Source organism: Heterodontus francisci, chromosome 20 (genome assembly GCF_036365525.1).
Source record: "Heterodontus francisci isolate sHetFra1 chromosome 20, sHetFra1.hap1, whole genome shotgun sequence".
NCBI classification, from domain to species: Eukaryota; Metazoa; Chordata; class Chondrichthyes; order Heterodontiformes; family Heterodontidae; genus Heterodontus; species Heterodontus francisci.
In genome coordinates, this window is record NC_090390.1 from 72,006,762 (window position 1) to 72,020,042 (window position 13,281).

The following is a 13,281-nucleotide window of genomic DNA, read 5'->3' on the forward strand; positions in this document are numbered from 1 at the left end:
AATATTGCTGTCAACAGAATCTTTAATCATACCAACTGGCACCAAGACTGTTAAAATAAGCAGTGATTGTGAGAACCTATGTGGTTAAGCAGCTCTTTCTATTCATGGACTGGAGACAATGGCTGTCGCTTGTAACATTAAGAAAGCCTCACAAACCACATTGATAGATCAATTTCTATAAGTCTTTAAAAATTTAACCAGATTGATATAGTCTCACAGGATTGCAAAGCAAGATTTCTTGCTCCTGTAAAACTGGGCTGGAATATGCTGGCAAAAATAATTATGGGTTTAATGGCCATTATTAATTTATAAATCATCCAGCAATCTGTGGCGAAGTAAAGTTGCAAATCACCAAAAATTGCTGTTAGCCTCATGAAAACAACTTTAACCTTTCAATGAATTTCAAGAAATTGCTGTGCCTGTGCATTAATTATGAATTACATTCACTGCAGAATGGTACGGCTGGTACTTAACAGTGTAAGAGCACTTTAATGACGAGACTTATGTTCCTGTAGCACCATTCAAACTCTGCAGCCTAGAAAGGGAACAAAAACTGTGGCGTCTCATTTCTGCAGAGAGTAAATTATTCTAAAAATTAAAATGTGATTTTTTTTCAGTTTTTCTTGATTTTCCTTTCTGGCTCTTTTCTTTTTCTCTTTTAATCCGATCTTTCTTTCCCTCAGTTTACTCCGCTTTCTATACCTGATTTGACTCAAATTCACCCTATTTCCTTCTTCTTTGTTTCTTTCTCAATCCTTAAATTTCATTGGTTATGTGCATAGACTGTTCATTCTGTTATTCACCAACGTTCTAGATGCCCTGCTGACTTTGCCGCTCTGTTATTAGCTCACACTTCCAGCAATATGTGATGCAAAATGTTTTCAGGTTGAAGGGTGAGGGAGAAAGTATCCCCTAGTAGGGCGTGTTGAGATGTTCTGCTCCAGCAAATTCCAGGCCACTGGCACGGCCAGTTCCTCTGTTTCAATATTTCTCCAATCAGATTAAAGGGTGTTTGTTTATTTATCTGGCATGTTTGCACCTACCTATAGTGCACACTGGAACAAACCACTAACATGGTAAAAATAGAGCACTGAATAAATTAAACCAAATCAAATTTATGCACTTATATTTCTTGCTCATTCACACCTGTATTGCACTTAACTTTATGTTACGTATTGAGTTTGCATGGTCACTTAATGATGTACATAATACAACCTTTATTATACTTTACTGAGCTGCACAAATAATTTTAGACTTTTAACAGTTAGTCTATATTAAGCCAATGAGGATTTGATAGAATTTCTGCACCAAAACATTGCATTTTCAATCTAGAAAGTTCATTATTTTTTAAAGCAAGTGCCAATTAGACATGTATATCCAAAGTGATACAATTTATCACATTGCAATTTGACACTTCAGTTACATTTCCATACATTCTTATGCACCTTACTCAGAGAAATAACATTCACATTTTAGTTATAAAGTGAGTGCTCTATTAGTCCAAGGCTAGGTATGATAAACTAATTCTGTCTCATAATTGATTTGTAGCTTTTTCTTTCAAATTCTGTCCATTGGTTGATAATGAAGCTTTTTTTTCACCTTCCTCTCTTTAGATGCTAGACAACCCCCAGTCTACCTACAGAAGTTTCTGAAATTGCCTTCATACTATGTTAAGAACCTTCCAGAAATGTGACTGTATTTTAGAATGTATAATCAACAAGGTAAACAACCATCTCCTCCAACTGACTAAAGGATTTTTTCAATTATTATATGCTGAAAAGGTCAAAGTTGCCTCTACCATGCTTTAGGACCAGGTAGCTCACCTCGGATTTCCATGGATATGATGGAAATAAATTATTAGTGTTCCCTGGAACTTCCAAATATTATGTTTTACCTTACTTAGAGAATACTGCAAATCAAAGAAAAGCCCACAATCCTACGCTTCTCTTCAATATATTTTGCAATTTTTAACATTTCTAATATTATTCGTTCCTTTATTATATCTCTCTGGATTGTTGCATCATTTGAGGGAGCAGCAAACATTTAGAATTAATAGATTATATCAGTTTTTGTACATAATGTAACAGAATGAGTACATATTTCTAATGTTAGCCACATAACAAAATATGGAATCTGAAAAGTCCACATGAAGAAATAAACTTTGTTCAGAGACATTCCTGGAGGTGTCATCACGTGACCTTCTGCCTCCAACCGCCCCACTCCAAACACCTGCCAGACTGAATCATTTTAAATCTGAGATTGGTAGATTTTTGCTAGACAAAGGTGTAAAAGGATATGGAGCTAAAGTAGTAGATGGAGTGAAGATACACATCAACCATGATCTCACTGAATGGCAGGAATATGCTCAAGGAGCTGAATGGCCCACTCATGTTCTTATGTAGTCGCCCAACACACCTATACTTGTGCTACCCTGCTTTCCCATGCCAATTGGAAAGTGAAGAGGTTGCTCATTACCTGACTGAATGATTCCTGATTGTTAATCAAGCAGCTTTTTCCCCCTTTGCCAATATTCTTACAAGTGTTTGGAATTTTTTTAAAACACAATTCTTGACACCCTAATATAAAAGCAAAATACTGCGTTTGCTGGAAATCTGAAATAAAAACAGAAAGTGCTGGAAATACTCAGCACATCTGGCAGCATCTGTGCAGAGAGAAGCAGAGTTAACATTTCAGGTCAGTGACCATTCATCAGAACTGGTAAAGGTTAGAAATGTAATAGGTTTTAAGCAAATAAAGCCAGGGTGGGGAGGAAAGAGAACAAAAGGAAGGTGTGTGATAGGACAATGGGCCAGAGATTAACTAACAAGGCGCAGGTAAATAGAGTGGTCAAGAAGGCATACGGCATGCTTTCCTTCATCGGACGGGGCATTGAGTACAAGAGTTGGCAGGTCATGTTACAGTTGTACAGGACTTTGGTTCGGCCACATTTGGAATACTGCGTACAGTTCTGGTCGCCACATTATCAAAAGGATGTGGATGCTTTGGAGAGGGTGCAGAGGAGGTTCACCAGGATGTTGCCTGGTATGGAGGGCGCTAGCTATGAAGAGAGGTTGAGCAGATTAGGATTATTTTCATTAGAAAGACGGAGGTTGAGGGGGGACCTGATTGAGGTGTACAAAATCATGAGAGGTATAGACAGGGTGGATAGCAAGAGGCTTTTTCCCAGAGTGGGGGTTTCAATTACTAGAGGACACGAGTTCAAAGTGAAAGGGGAAAAGTTTAGGGGGGATATGCGTGGAAAGTTCTTTACGCAGAGGGTGGTGGGCACCTGGAACGCATTGCCAGCAGAGGTGGTAGATGCGGGCACGATGGAGTCTTTTAAGATGTATCTAGACAGATACATGAATGGGCAGGAAGAAAAGAGATACAGAACCTTAGAAAATAGGCGACATGTTTAGAGAGAGGATCTGGATCGGCGCAGGCTTGGAGGGCCGAAGGGCCTGTTCCTGTGCTGTAATTATCTTTGTTCTTTGTTTGTTCTTTGAGGTCATAGCAAAGGCAAAGACAGTGTGCTAATGGTGTGGTGAAAGACAAAGCATTAGTGCAGAGGGAGTGTTAATGACAGAATAATGAGCAGCCCCAGCCAAAAGCACAAACATGAAAAATCCAGTCGGCAGGCATATGGTAAAGAACAAAAAACTGGAACAAAATAAAATAACCCTTATGGTTTATCTCCTGGGTTGCTTGCAGCAATGTACTGGAGATTAATCTTCATTTCCTGGAGATTTGGTAAACTACCAATAGTGAATACCTACAGCTTTTGCAAGAAAGACATGGTGCAAACGGTAACAACCTTTACTTTTGCGTGCTAATCAAGGTCCTTGCACACATGCTTAAAAGCTTCCACGGCGAGAGACCTCCCAATTGCGCAATACCTCAGCAGGGGGCGGGGTTTTTGCCTAATAGTGACGTCTGGCGATATGCGCGTGACGCTAAAAGGTTGCATGCTTGCGCGATGAGGTCATGGTTTACGTACGTACGTGTGGAAGGATTGACGCTAAAGGCTGGTGTCGCAGTGTTGGGTTTGTGTGCGCCATTCATCTTTTCGGTGCGGGGGCAACGGCAACGTACGAATGAAATTTTCCCCGCACTCGGGTTTAAGCCCCGAAAGGTTGGGTGGTGGTACTGAGCCGGGTGGAGCGCATAGAATCACTTTATGTTAATTCACGGCGAGAAAAAAAGCAGGGTGACGCCAAAAGCTGGGCAGGCCGCGATGTTGCTATGGAAACGGTTGCTGTCAATCTTAGCAGCACCGTCCCGCCTCCTCTGCGTCAGTGCCAGTCTCAGGACCACCAGCAGCAGAGAGTTAGGTGTGGCATTGCATGTGCACTAACCTGATTTTACTGGATTCATAGTAACTTTTGGGTATTTTTTTTGAAAAATGTTAATTGCAGAGTGAGCCTAAGAATTAACAGTTCGTCTTCCAGTGCAATATTGAGGAAGTGTTGCACGGTCGGAGGTGTCCGTCTTCTGCAATGAAACATTAAACTGCGCTCTCAGGCGGGCCAAAAGAATCTCAAACAATAACGTGATAATGGCCGGGTAATCTGTTTTGATGATATTGATTGAAGGATAAATATTGGCTCGGACACCAGGAATAATGCCCCTAGAGGCCTGCTCGGGTCTGCAAATGAGACCTGACTGGAGACCGACAGAACCCCTGAGTCCGTCCATTTTTTCTCGCGCCAGACTCGACCTGACCAATTAACTTACCTTTTGTTTTTCACTTTGTTCTTTACCTGCACAAGCATGCTTAAAATAACTAACAAAACCACCTTTTAAAGTCCAAAAAGTAAATTAACATTAGAGTCACTTACCTGATGGAGCGTGTCGGATTCGGCCTGACCTGGAAGTGCGACCCGACCCCGACATGTTATCAGGTCCTATCGGCTTCAGGTCGGGTAGCAAGCCATTAAACGCCCCGGCTCTTCTTTGAAATAGTGCATTGGGATCTTTTACACCCACTTCTTGGACTTAAAGCCTTACTCGAAAGACGGCACCTCCGACAGCACAACACTCCTTCAGTACTTAGTCTGCATCCTGTTGACGACATGAATGCACTCTCCTTATCTCTCCATCTTGCTAAACATCTTTTAAAAGTGTCCTCAAAATCTACTGTTTTGGCCAAGCTTTTGGTCACCTCCTGTAAACTTTTGGTTAACTGTTTTGACCTCTTTAGGTACCTTAGTGGTAGCATTGCAACATTAGTGACTCCACTGGTTACAACAGCATTTTTAAACTTGAATTGAGATTTTAAAGCATTACCAGAATAATTATCTTTGCAGGTTAAGTCTCACAGCTCCAGGGACCTGAGTTCGATTCCGGGTACTGCCTGTGTGGAGTTTGCAAGTTCTCCCTGTGTCTGCGTGGGTTTTCTCCGGGTGCTCCGGTTTCCTCCCACAAGCCAAAAGACTTGCAGGTTGATAGGTAAATTCGCCATTATAAATTGTCACTAGTATAGGTAGGTGGTAGGGAAATATAGGGACAGGTGGGGATGTTTGGTGGGAATATGGGATTAGTGTAGGATTAGTCTAAATGGGTGGTTGATGTTCGGCACAGACTCGGTGGGCCGAAGGGCCTGTTTCAGTGCTGTATCTCTAATCTAAATAATCTAAAAAAAATGATTTGCAGCAGAGCATGTTAACTTCCATTTATATAGCGTTGTTAATGTAGTAAAACTTCCCAAGGCACTTAATCATTTTGTCCATTTCCCTGTTATAAGGAATCGGTTCAACATAAACTTAGTTATGCATTTATCAGAATTCATCTGAAGCTGCACGGGTTAAATGTGGACAAGAAAACAGCCATGTTTCATTTCTCATTCTTCAAAAAGTGAGATCTTAACCATTGACAATTTAAGTCCACAACAATAGTAATTCCTTGTTTTATTTTCAGGACATGAAACGCATTGCAGATACAATTTGAAAGTGGTTAAAAATGCCAGAAGTAAAGTCCATGTTTCGAGAAGTCCTTCCTAAACAAGGTGTGTCTTTGTTTAACTCATTGTGTTCTGCTGTTCTGAATTGATGCCATTTGCCATAATCTGAATATATTCTGAAATGTTAGCACCTTATGTCATCTTCCTAAGATCAAGAATTTTAGGACAAATCTTTTTCAGTGAATCAGCTGAACCTATTTTAATAGAAAACCAAGATAATCTGGATGTTGGAAATCTGCAATAAAAATAGAAAATGCTGCAAACACTCAGCAGTTCAGGCAACATCTGTGGAGACAGAAATAGCATTAATCTTTCATCAGAACTGAACTGAAGCATTAACTCTGTTTTCCTCTCCACAGATGCTGCATGAATTGTTGAGCATTTCCTCCATTTTCTGTTTTAATCCAAACTGTACTTGAGAAAACATTTTGTAGCAACTGATGAGCTATTTATTTATTCAGATACATGAGGCAGATAGCATCTGGATCATGGAATATGAATAGTGAATACACTCCTCGAAAACTAATCCTGAGCTGATTGGTTACCTGGCACCAGAGTCAGAAATAATATTTCTGGCAGTTACTGAAAGCGTTGCGTGAGAGACAGCAATTTCCCAACGGATTTTCATAAACCCTATTGGATGTGGTCCAGAAACAAGCATTATTCAAAAAGTCAGGACCTCCTAACAAAGTGTACTTTTGCTGTAACATCTGTTTTATAGGATTTGAAAAGATATGATATGCCATTCCTAATATTTGTTTATTTTGGTGATGTACTGGGTGGCACAGGCAATTAAGTGGTGATATAAAAATCTCTTGTTTGTCTGCTGGCTGTAAAGATACTGTATAAAATGAGTTTGAGTAGTGTTGACCCAGTTCTTATTTAGCACAGAACTACAGGTGTAAACTCTCTGTAACACAACACTAATTTATCAGTGTCAGTCAGAGGATATCGTAATAGCGCAGGAAGTTGAAAAAAAAATCACACGGGTACAGGATGTTCTGATGCAGGGATTAGAGAGCTGGAGTAAAGGGAGCTATAGCTGATTTGCGATTACCAGATAGAAATAGAAAAATGTTCTCTTCTAGCCTTGGTCAATAAGTGAAGTATTGTTTATTGTAGTAATATTCAGTGCATGTCTCTTGAATAAATAGCTCTGCCTCTTATGTGTTTTCTTATGCAATAAATCAAATAGTTTTGGGTTCTGTTTGTTGAAAACTCCACAGTTCTCATAGGGGAAGAGAGAGAGACACATCTCATTGTGGAATATAGATAGTGTAAAACAGTATCTGATTGCTGATCCTGTTATTTAATGTGAATTAGTGTAGCACTTCACATTTCCAACCTCAATGTAGGTCAAAGGTCATCTGGCATAGATGTGGTTTTGACCCTATTCCATTAGTATCTACAAAACACAACCACCAGCAAATCGAACTTGTACTGCAAATGTGTAGAAAAGATGGGCTGAAACATGAATTGGTTCTAAAATACTGTACCTCTTTGCTTTAGATTTTTTTTGAGCTTATTTATATCAATGGTTCAGGAACCTTTCTATTTTTGCATCCTGAACAAAGTGGAAGTTGTAAACTGAAATTTAAGAAAATACAAAGGGAAGCTCAAGAGATGAATGGCACAAGAACTGGTACGAGTAGCTTGGCAGCAACAATTGTGGGTCATAGCTTTAAGATTTGCAGCTATTAGATTTGCATATTCTACAAATAGAATAGAGCTGTAAGCATTTGAGATTCCTACTTAGAACCTATACTGCAATGACTTGTATTGGGAGTTACTACAAAGATCAATAAAATGTGCATACTTAGTGATTGGTCTCTTTATATATCTTCTTCTTTGGCCTCCTTGTCTCGGGAGACAATGGGTAAGCGCCTTCAGGTGGTCAGTGGTTTGTGGAGCAGCGCCTGGAGTGGCTATAAAGGCCAATACGAGAGTGACAGACTCTACCACAGGTGCTGCAGATAAAGTTGGTTGCTCTTTATATTACAGACTGGTAAATCAGCCAAGTGGCACACTTGTATAGAATGGATGTCAAATTAATCTACCATAAAATTATTAGTTCTGTGACAATAATCAGTTTTCCTCTTAATGCTGCACATACCACTAGAATTAATGGCGATTAGAACACAAAATGCTTTTAAAAACAAGCTGCACAGTAAATATAAAGAACACAATCAGAATATTTTCTGGCCACTTAAAGTGCGTTGTTAATCAACCTATGTAGTGTTTATTATTAAGTGTTATTTTGCCCTGGTACTTCAGAAAGTACATGCAAGATCTGGTGTGCATACAGACTAGGGAAGTCCCTGATTTGTGTTGAGTTAGTTGAATCCTAGCCACGTCAGAAGTAGTGGTACTACACTATCCTGGGCCTGGGAAGACATACCAGCCATGAGTCATGTAAATATTCAGTATTCAAGAATGAGCATTAATACTCTGAAGTAATTATTTACAAAAAAGGGAGAAGGAATATAGAGAAACAAATTCCTGAGTATTACGCAGGTGTTCTAGCGAGCCACATAACTAGGGAAGTAGAGAGGGTTTTAAACTGAATAGTGGGGGCAAGGGATCAAATTTGGAAAGATATGGTAAATTGAGGAGTAAAGACAAGGCAAGAGAGAAAGGTACTAATATAAGAAATGATAAACATTGTCACAGTCAGGGACAGAGCATACAAATCTAAGAGTAAATAAACAGATAAGGCTAGAGGTTACAAAAATAATAAAAGGACAAACCAAAGGCTCTGTATCTGAATGGAAGTAGCATTTGAAACAAAATAGATGAACTGAGAGTGCAAGTAGAAATAAATAAGTACGATCTGATAGCCATTAGAGACATGGCTGCAGGACGACATGAATTGGGACCTGAATATTGAAGGGTACATGGCATTTAGGAAGGTCAGGAAGCTAGGAAAAGGTGGAGGGGTAGCTTTGTTAATTAATGATTGTATTAGCACAATAGAGAGGGATGACCTAAGTTCAGGAGACCAGGATGTAGAAGCAGTTTGGGTAGAGATGAGAAATCAAAGGCAAGAAGTCACTTATAGGAGTGGTGCACAGGCCACCTAACATTAACCATACTATGGGACGGGATATAAAAGACGACATAATGACAGCTTGCCAGAAAAGTACAGCGATAATTATGGGGGATTTAAACCTACGTATAGACTGGAAAAATCAGATGGGCAGAGGTAGCCTAGATAAGGAGTAATAGAATGTTTTTGGGATAATTTCTTGGAACAATACGTTATGGAGCCAACCAGAGAGCAGGCCATACTAGACCTGGTATTGTGCAATGAGATAGGATTAATTAATGATCTCATAGTTAAGGCACCCCTAGGTAGCAGCGATCATATGATTGAATTTTACATTCAGTTTGAGGGAGAGAAGAGTGGGGCCAAGGCTAGTATTTTAAACTTAAATAAGGGCAACTATGAAGGCATGAAAGCAGAGCTAGCTAAAGTGAACTGGAAAATTAGGTTATGGGATGGGTCAATAGAGATGCAGTGGCAGGCATTTAAGGGGATATTTCAGAATACACAGAATAGATACACTTCAATGAGAAAGAAAAATTCCAAGGTTGGGCCCGCCATCTGTGGTTAACTAAAACAGTCAAACTTAAAGAAAAAGCCTATAATTGTGCAAAGATGGGAGGCAGGTCAGAATATTGGACAAAATATAAAAAACAGCAAAGAATGACTAAAAGATTGATGAGGGTAAAATTAGAGTACGAGAGAAAGCTAGCTAGAAATATAAAGACAGATAGTAATGAATGTTGGTCCTATAGAAAGTGAGTCTGGGAAATTAATAATGGATAATAGGAGATGACAGATGAATTGAACAGATATTTTGCATTCACTATTGAGGATACAGGTAACATCCCAGTATTAGCTGTAAGTCAGGAAATGGAAGGGAGGGAGGAACTCAAGAAAATTACAATCACCAGGGAAGTGTTACTGAACAAATTGTTGGAGTTGCGGGCTGACAAGTCCCCGGGTTCTGACGAATTTCATCCTAGGGTGTTAAAGAAGTGGCTAGTGAGATAGTTGATGTGTTAGTTTTAATTTCCAAAATTTCCTAGATTCGGGGAAAATAGCGAATGTAACTCCTTTATTCAAAAAGGGAGACTGAAAGCAGTAAACTACAGGCCAGTTAGCTTAATATCTATCTTAGGGAAAATGTTAGAAGCTATTAATGACATTATAGCAGGGCATTTAGAAAAATTCAAGGTAATCTGGCAGTCAAAATGCCTTTGTGAAAGGGAAATCATGTTTAACCAATTTATTGGAGTTCTTTGAGGGAGTTACATGTGCTGTGGATAAAGGGGAACCGGTGGATATATTGTACTTAGATTTCCAGTAGGCATTTGATAAGGTGCCACATCAAAGGTTATTGCAGACAATAAAAGCTCATGGTGTAGGGGGTAACATATTGGCATAGATAGAAGAATGGCTAGCTAACAGGAAACAGAGTGCAGGCATAAATGGGTCATTTTCTGGTTGGCAAGATGTAACGAGTGGTGTGCCACAGGGATCTGTGCTGGGGCCTTATCTTTTTACAATTTATATAAATGACTTAGATGAAGGGACCGAAGGTATGGTTGCTAAATTTGCTGATGACACAAAGATACATAGGAAAGTAACTTGTGAAAAGGACATAAGGGGGCTACAAAGGAATATAGATAGGTGAAATGAGTGGGCAAAGACCTGGCAAATTGAGTTTAATGTGGGAAAGTGTGAAATTGTCCACTTTGGCAGGAAGAATAAAAAAGTATATTATCTAAATGGAGAGAGATTGCAGAGCTCTGAGATGCAGAAGGATCTGGGTGTCCTGGTGCATGAATCGCAAAAGGTTACTATGCAGGTACAGCAAGTAATTAGGAAAGCTAATAGAATGTTATAGTTTATCGCGAGGGGAATTGAATGCAAAAGTAGGGAGGCTATGCTTCAGTTATACAGGATATTGGCGAGACCACATCTGGAGTACTGTGTACAGTACTAGTCTTATTTAAGGATGGATGTAAATGCATTGGAGGCAGTATAGAGAAGGCTTACCAAATTAATACCTGGAATGGGCAGGCTGTCTTATGAGGAAAGATTGGACAGGCTAGGCTTGTATCTGCTGGAATTTAGAAGATGTTGCCTGGTATGGAGGGAAGGTCTTACGAGGAAAAGCTGAGGGACTTGAGGTTGTTTTCGTTGGAGAGGAGGAGAGGTGACTTAATAGAGACATATAAGATAATCAGAGGGTTAGATAGGGTGGATAGTGAGAGTCTTTTTCCTTGGATGGTGATGGCAAACACGAGGGGACATAGCTTCAAGTTGAGGGGTGATATAGGACAGATGTCAGAGGTAGTTTCTTTACTCGGAGAGTAGTAGGGGCGTGGAACGCCCTGCCTGCAACAGTAGTAGACTCGCCAACTTTAAGGGCATTTAAGTGGTCATTGGATAGACATATGGATGAAAATGGAATAGTGTAGGTCAGATGGTTTCACAGGTCGGCGCAACATCGAGGGCCGAAGAGCCTGTACTGCGCTGTAATGTTCTACATCTAGTAAGAGGTGATTTGATTGAAACATAAGATCCTGAGGGTCTTGACAGGGTGGATGTGGAAAGGATGTTTCCCCATGTGGGAGAATCTGAAACCAGGGGGTCACTGTTTAAAAATAAGGGATCGCCCATTTAAGACAGATGGAGAAATATTTTCTGAGTGTATTGAGTCTTTGGAATTCTCTTCCTCAAAAGGTGGTCGAAGCAGAGTCTTTGAAAATGTTCAAGGCAGGGGTAGATAGATTCTTGATAAGCAAGGGGGTGGAAGGTTATTGGGGGTAGGTGGAAATGTGGAGTAATCAGTTTAGCCATGAACTTATTGAATGGCGGAGTAGGCTCTAAGGGCTGAGTGGCCTACTCCTGCTCTTAATTCGTATGTCTCTTTTAATCCATTATTAATTTCCACTAGGTCAGCTCTCCTTTGAGGATGTTCCCACTATGGTGCTGTGCAAACCAAAGCTGCTGCCACTTAAATCAGTAACACTGGAGAAGATGGAGAAAATGCAGAGGGAAGCACAGGAAAGCATACGGCAACAGGAATTGGCACAAAGAGAACAGCAATAAGATCATTTTCCTCAATCCCACTGGATTGATTGTATCTGTAAAACCTTACACAATTGTATTCCAAGTTGTAATATTTTACCAACAATTATCAGTTTTGTGAACTTCACATTGACATTTTGTAACTGTTTTACCTTTGCTTTTAGGTTTAGTTGTTCACATCAAATATAAAGAAAACAGTCCTACTGCAAGCTCACATACCACTTACACCATATACAACATACAGTAGCAGATTAATCAGCTTCAAGTAAACAGTTAAACCATGCATGGGCATTAGTCAAATAATCACTTATGTGGGGGTAACTCAAGCCTCACTATCACAATGTAATTGATCAATGTTCCTGAGTGCAGTTCTATGGTGTAGGTTTAACATTGACATACAAGCAGAACTTATGTCATGGCTATTTAGGCAATAATTAGAAGTGAGGCAACTATTATGAAACAAAAACAAGAAATGCTGGAATCACTCAGCAGGTCTTTGCTTGAAGTAAAATTGCATTCTTCAGATCAAAAGTTACATCATTTGCATCATCAGCTCAGAGAATGACAAGATTCAAGCTCTACTACCACAAATTCCAAATGTTGTTGTTGCTTCACAACTGAGTCAGTAGGTTTTGGGTTTAAGCTTCACTTCAGGACTGCAGAACATAATCTAGACTGAAGGGAATGTTGCAATGGCAGAGGTGCTGCCGTATGGATGAGATGTTACAGTAAGGTTCCCTCTGCCTGTTGTGATGGTTTAGGTGGGCATTGCCGAGTCAAAGGTAAAGGAATCCTGGTATTCTAACCAACATCACAACAGATTAAATGACCAGTTATCCAATTGACGCTGGTGGGATCTTAACTGCGTACAAATTGGCTGTCCACGTAGTAACCCAATGAAACTTGTTGAATGTGAAGCGGTGAGATATGATAAAGCTAAGAACTTGCATTCATAGCTTCAGTTTCATTTGAAGTTAGAATCAACAGAATTTTCTTAGCGAGCTGGGTGGTTTCCATTTTCATTAAAAATTATAAATTTCGGAAGAAATCCCACAGATGCCACTAGTTTTTTTTAATTTAAAAAATTTTAGAACTGAAACTTTCTATTAGTAATGTGTTAGTTTTAGTTCTGAACATTGCTTCTCTTGTTTGCCCCCTCCACCATTTCATTCAGAATTGGTACCAGTCAGCCAGTCCACTCCTCTATGCTTTAGGGATG

The 13,281-nt window shown here is 39.7% G+C and overlaps 1 protein-coding gene across 4 annotated transcripts; it reads left to right on the top strand.

Moving 5' to 3' along the window:
- The first annotated feature begins 3,959 nt into the window (after positions 1-3,959).
- On the top strand, positions 3,960-12,195 carry bbip1 (BBSome interacting protein 1). 4 transcript variants are annotated; one of them, XM_068053009.1, is made up of 3 exons: positions 3,960-4,043; positions 5,917-6,004; positions 11,929-12,195. In XM_068053009.1, exons 2-3 carry the CDS (start codon positions 5,959-5,961, stop codon positions 12,081-12,083), a joined length of 201 nt encoding a protein of 66 aa, XP_067909110.1. In that variant the 5' UTR covers positions 3,960-4,043; positions 5,917-5,958; the 3' UTR covers positions 12,084-12,195. The 4 variants fall into 4 exon arrangements, with proteins under 4 accessions (XP_067909110.1, XP_067909112.1, XP_067909111.1 ...); XM_068053011.1 differs by having other exon boundaries at positions 3,993-4,088; XM_068053010.1 differs by lacking the exon at positions 3,960-4,043 and adding an exon at positions 4,096-4,331.
- Positions 12,196-13,281: the final 1,086 nt, after the last annotated feature.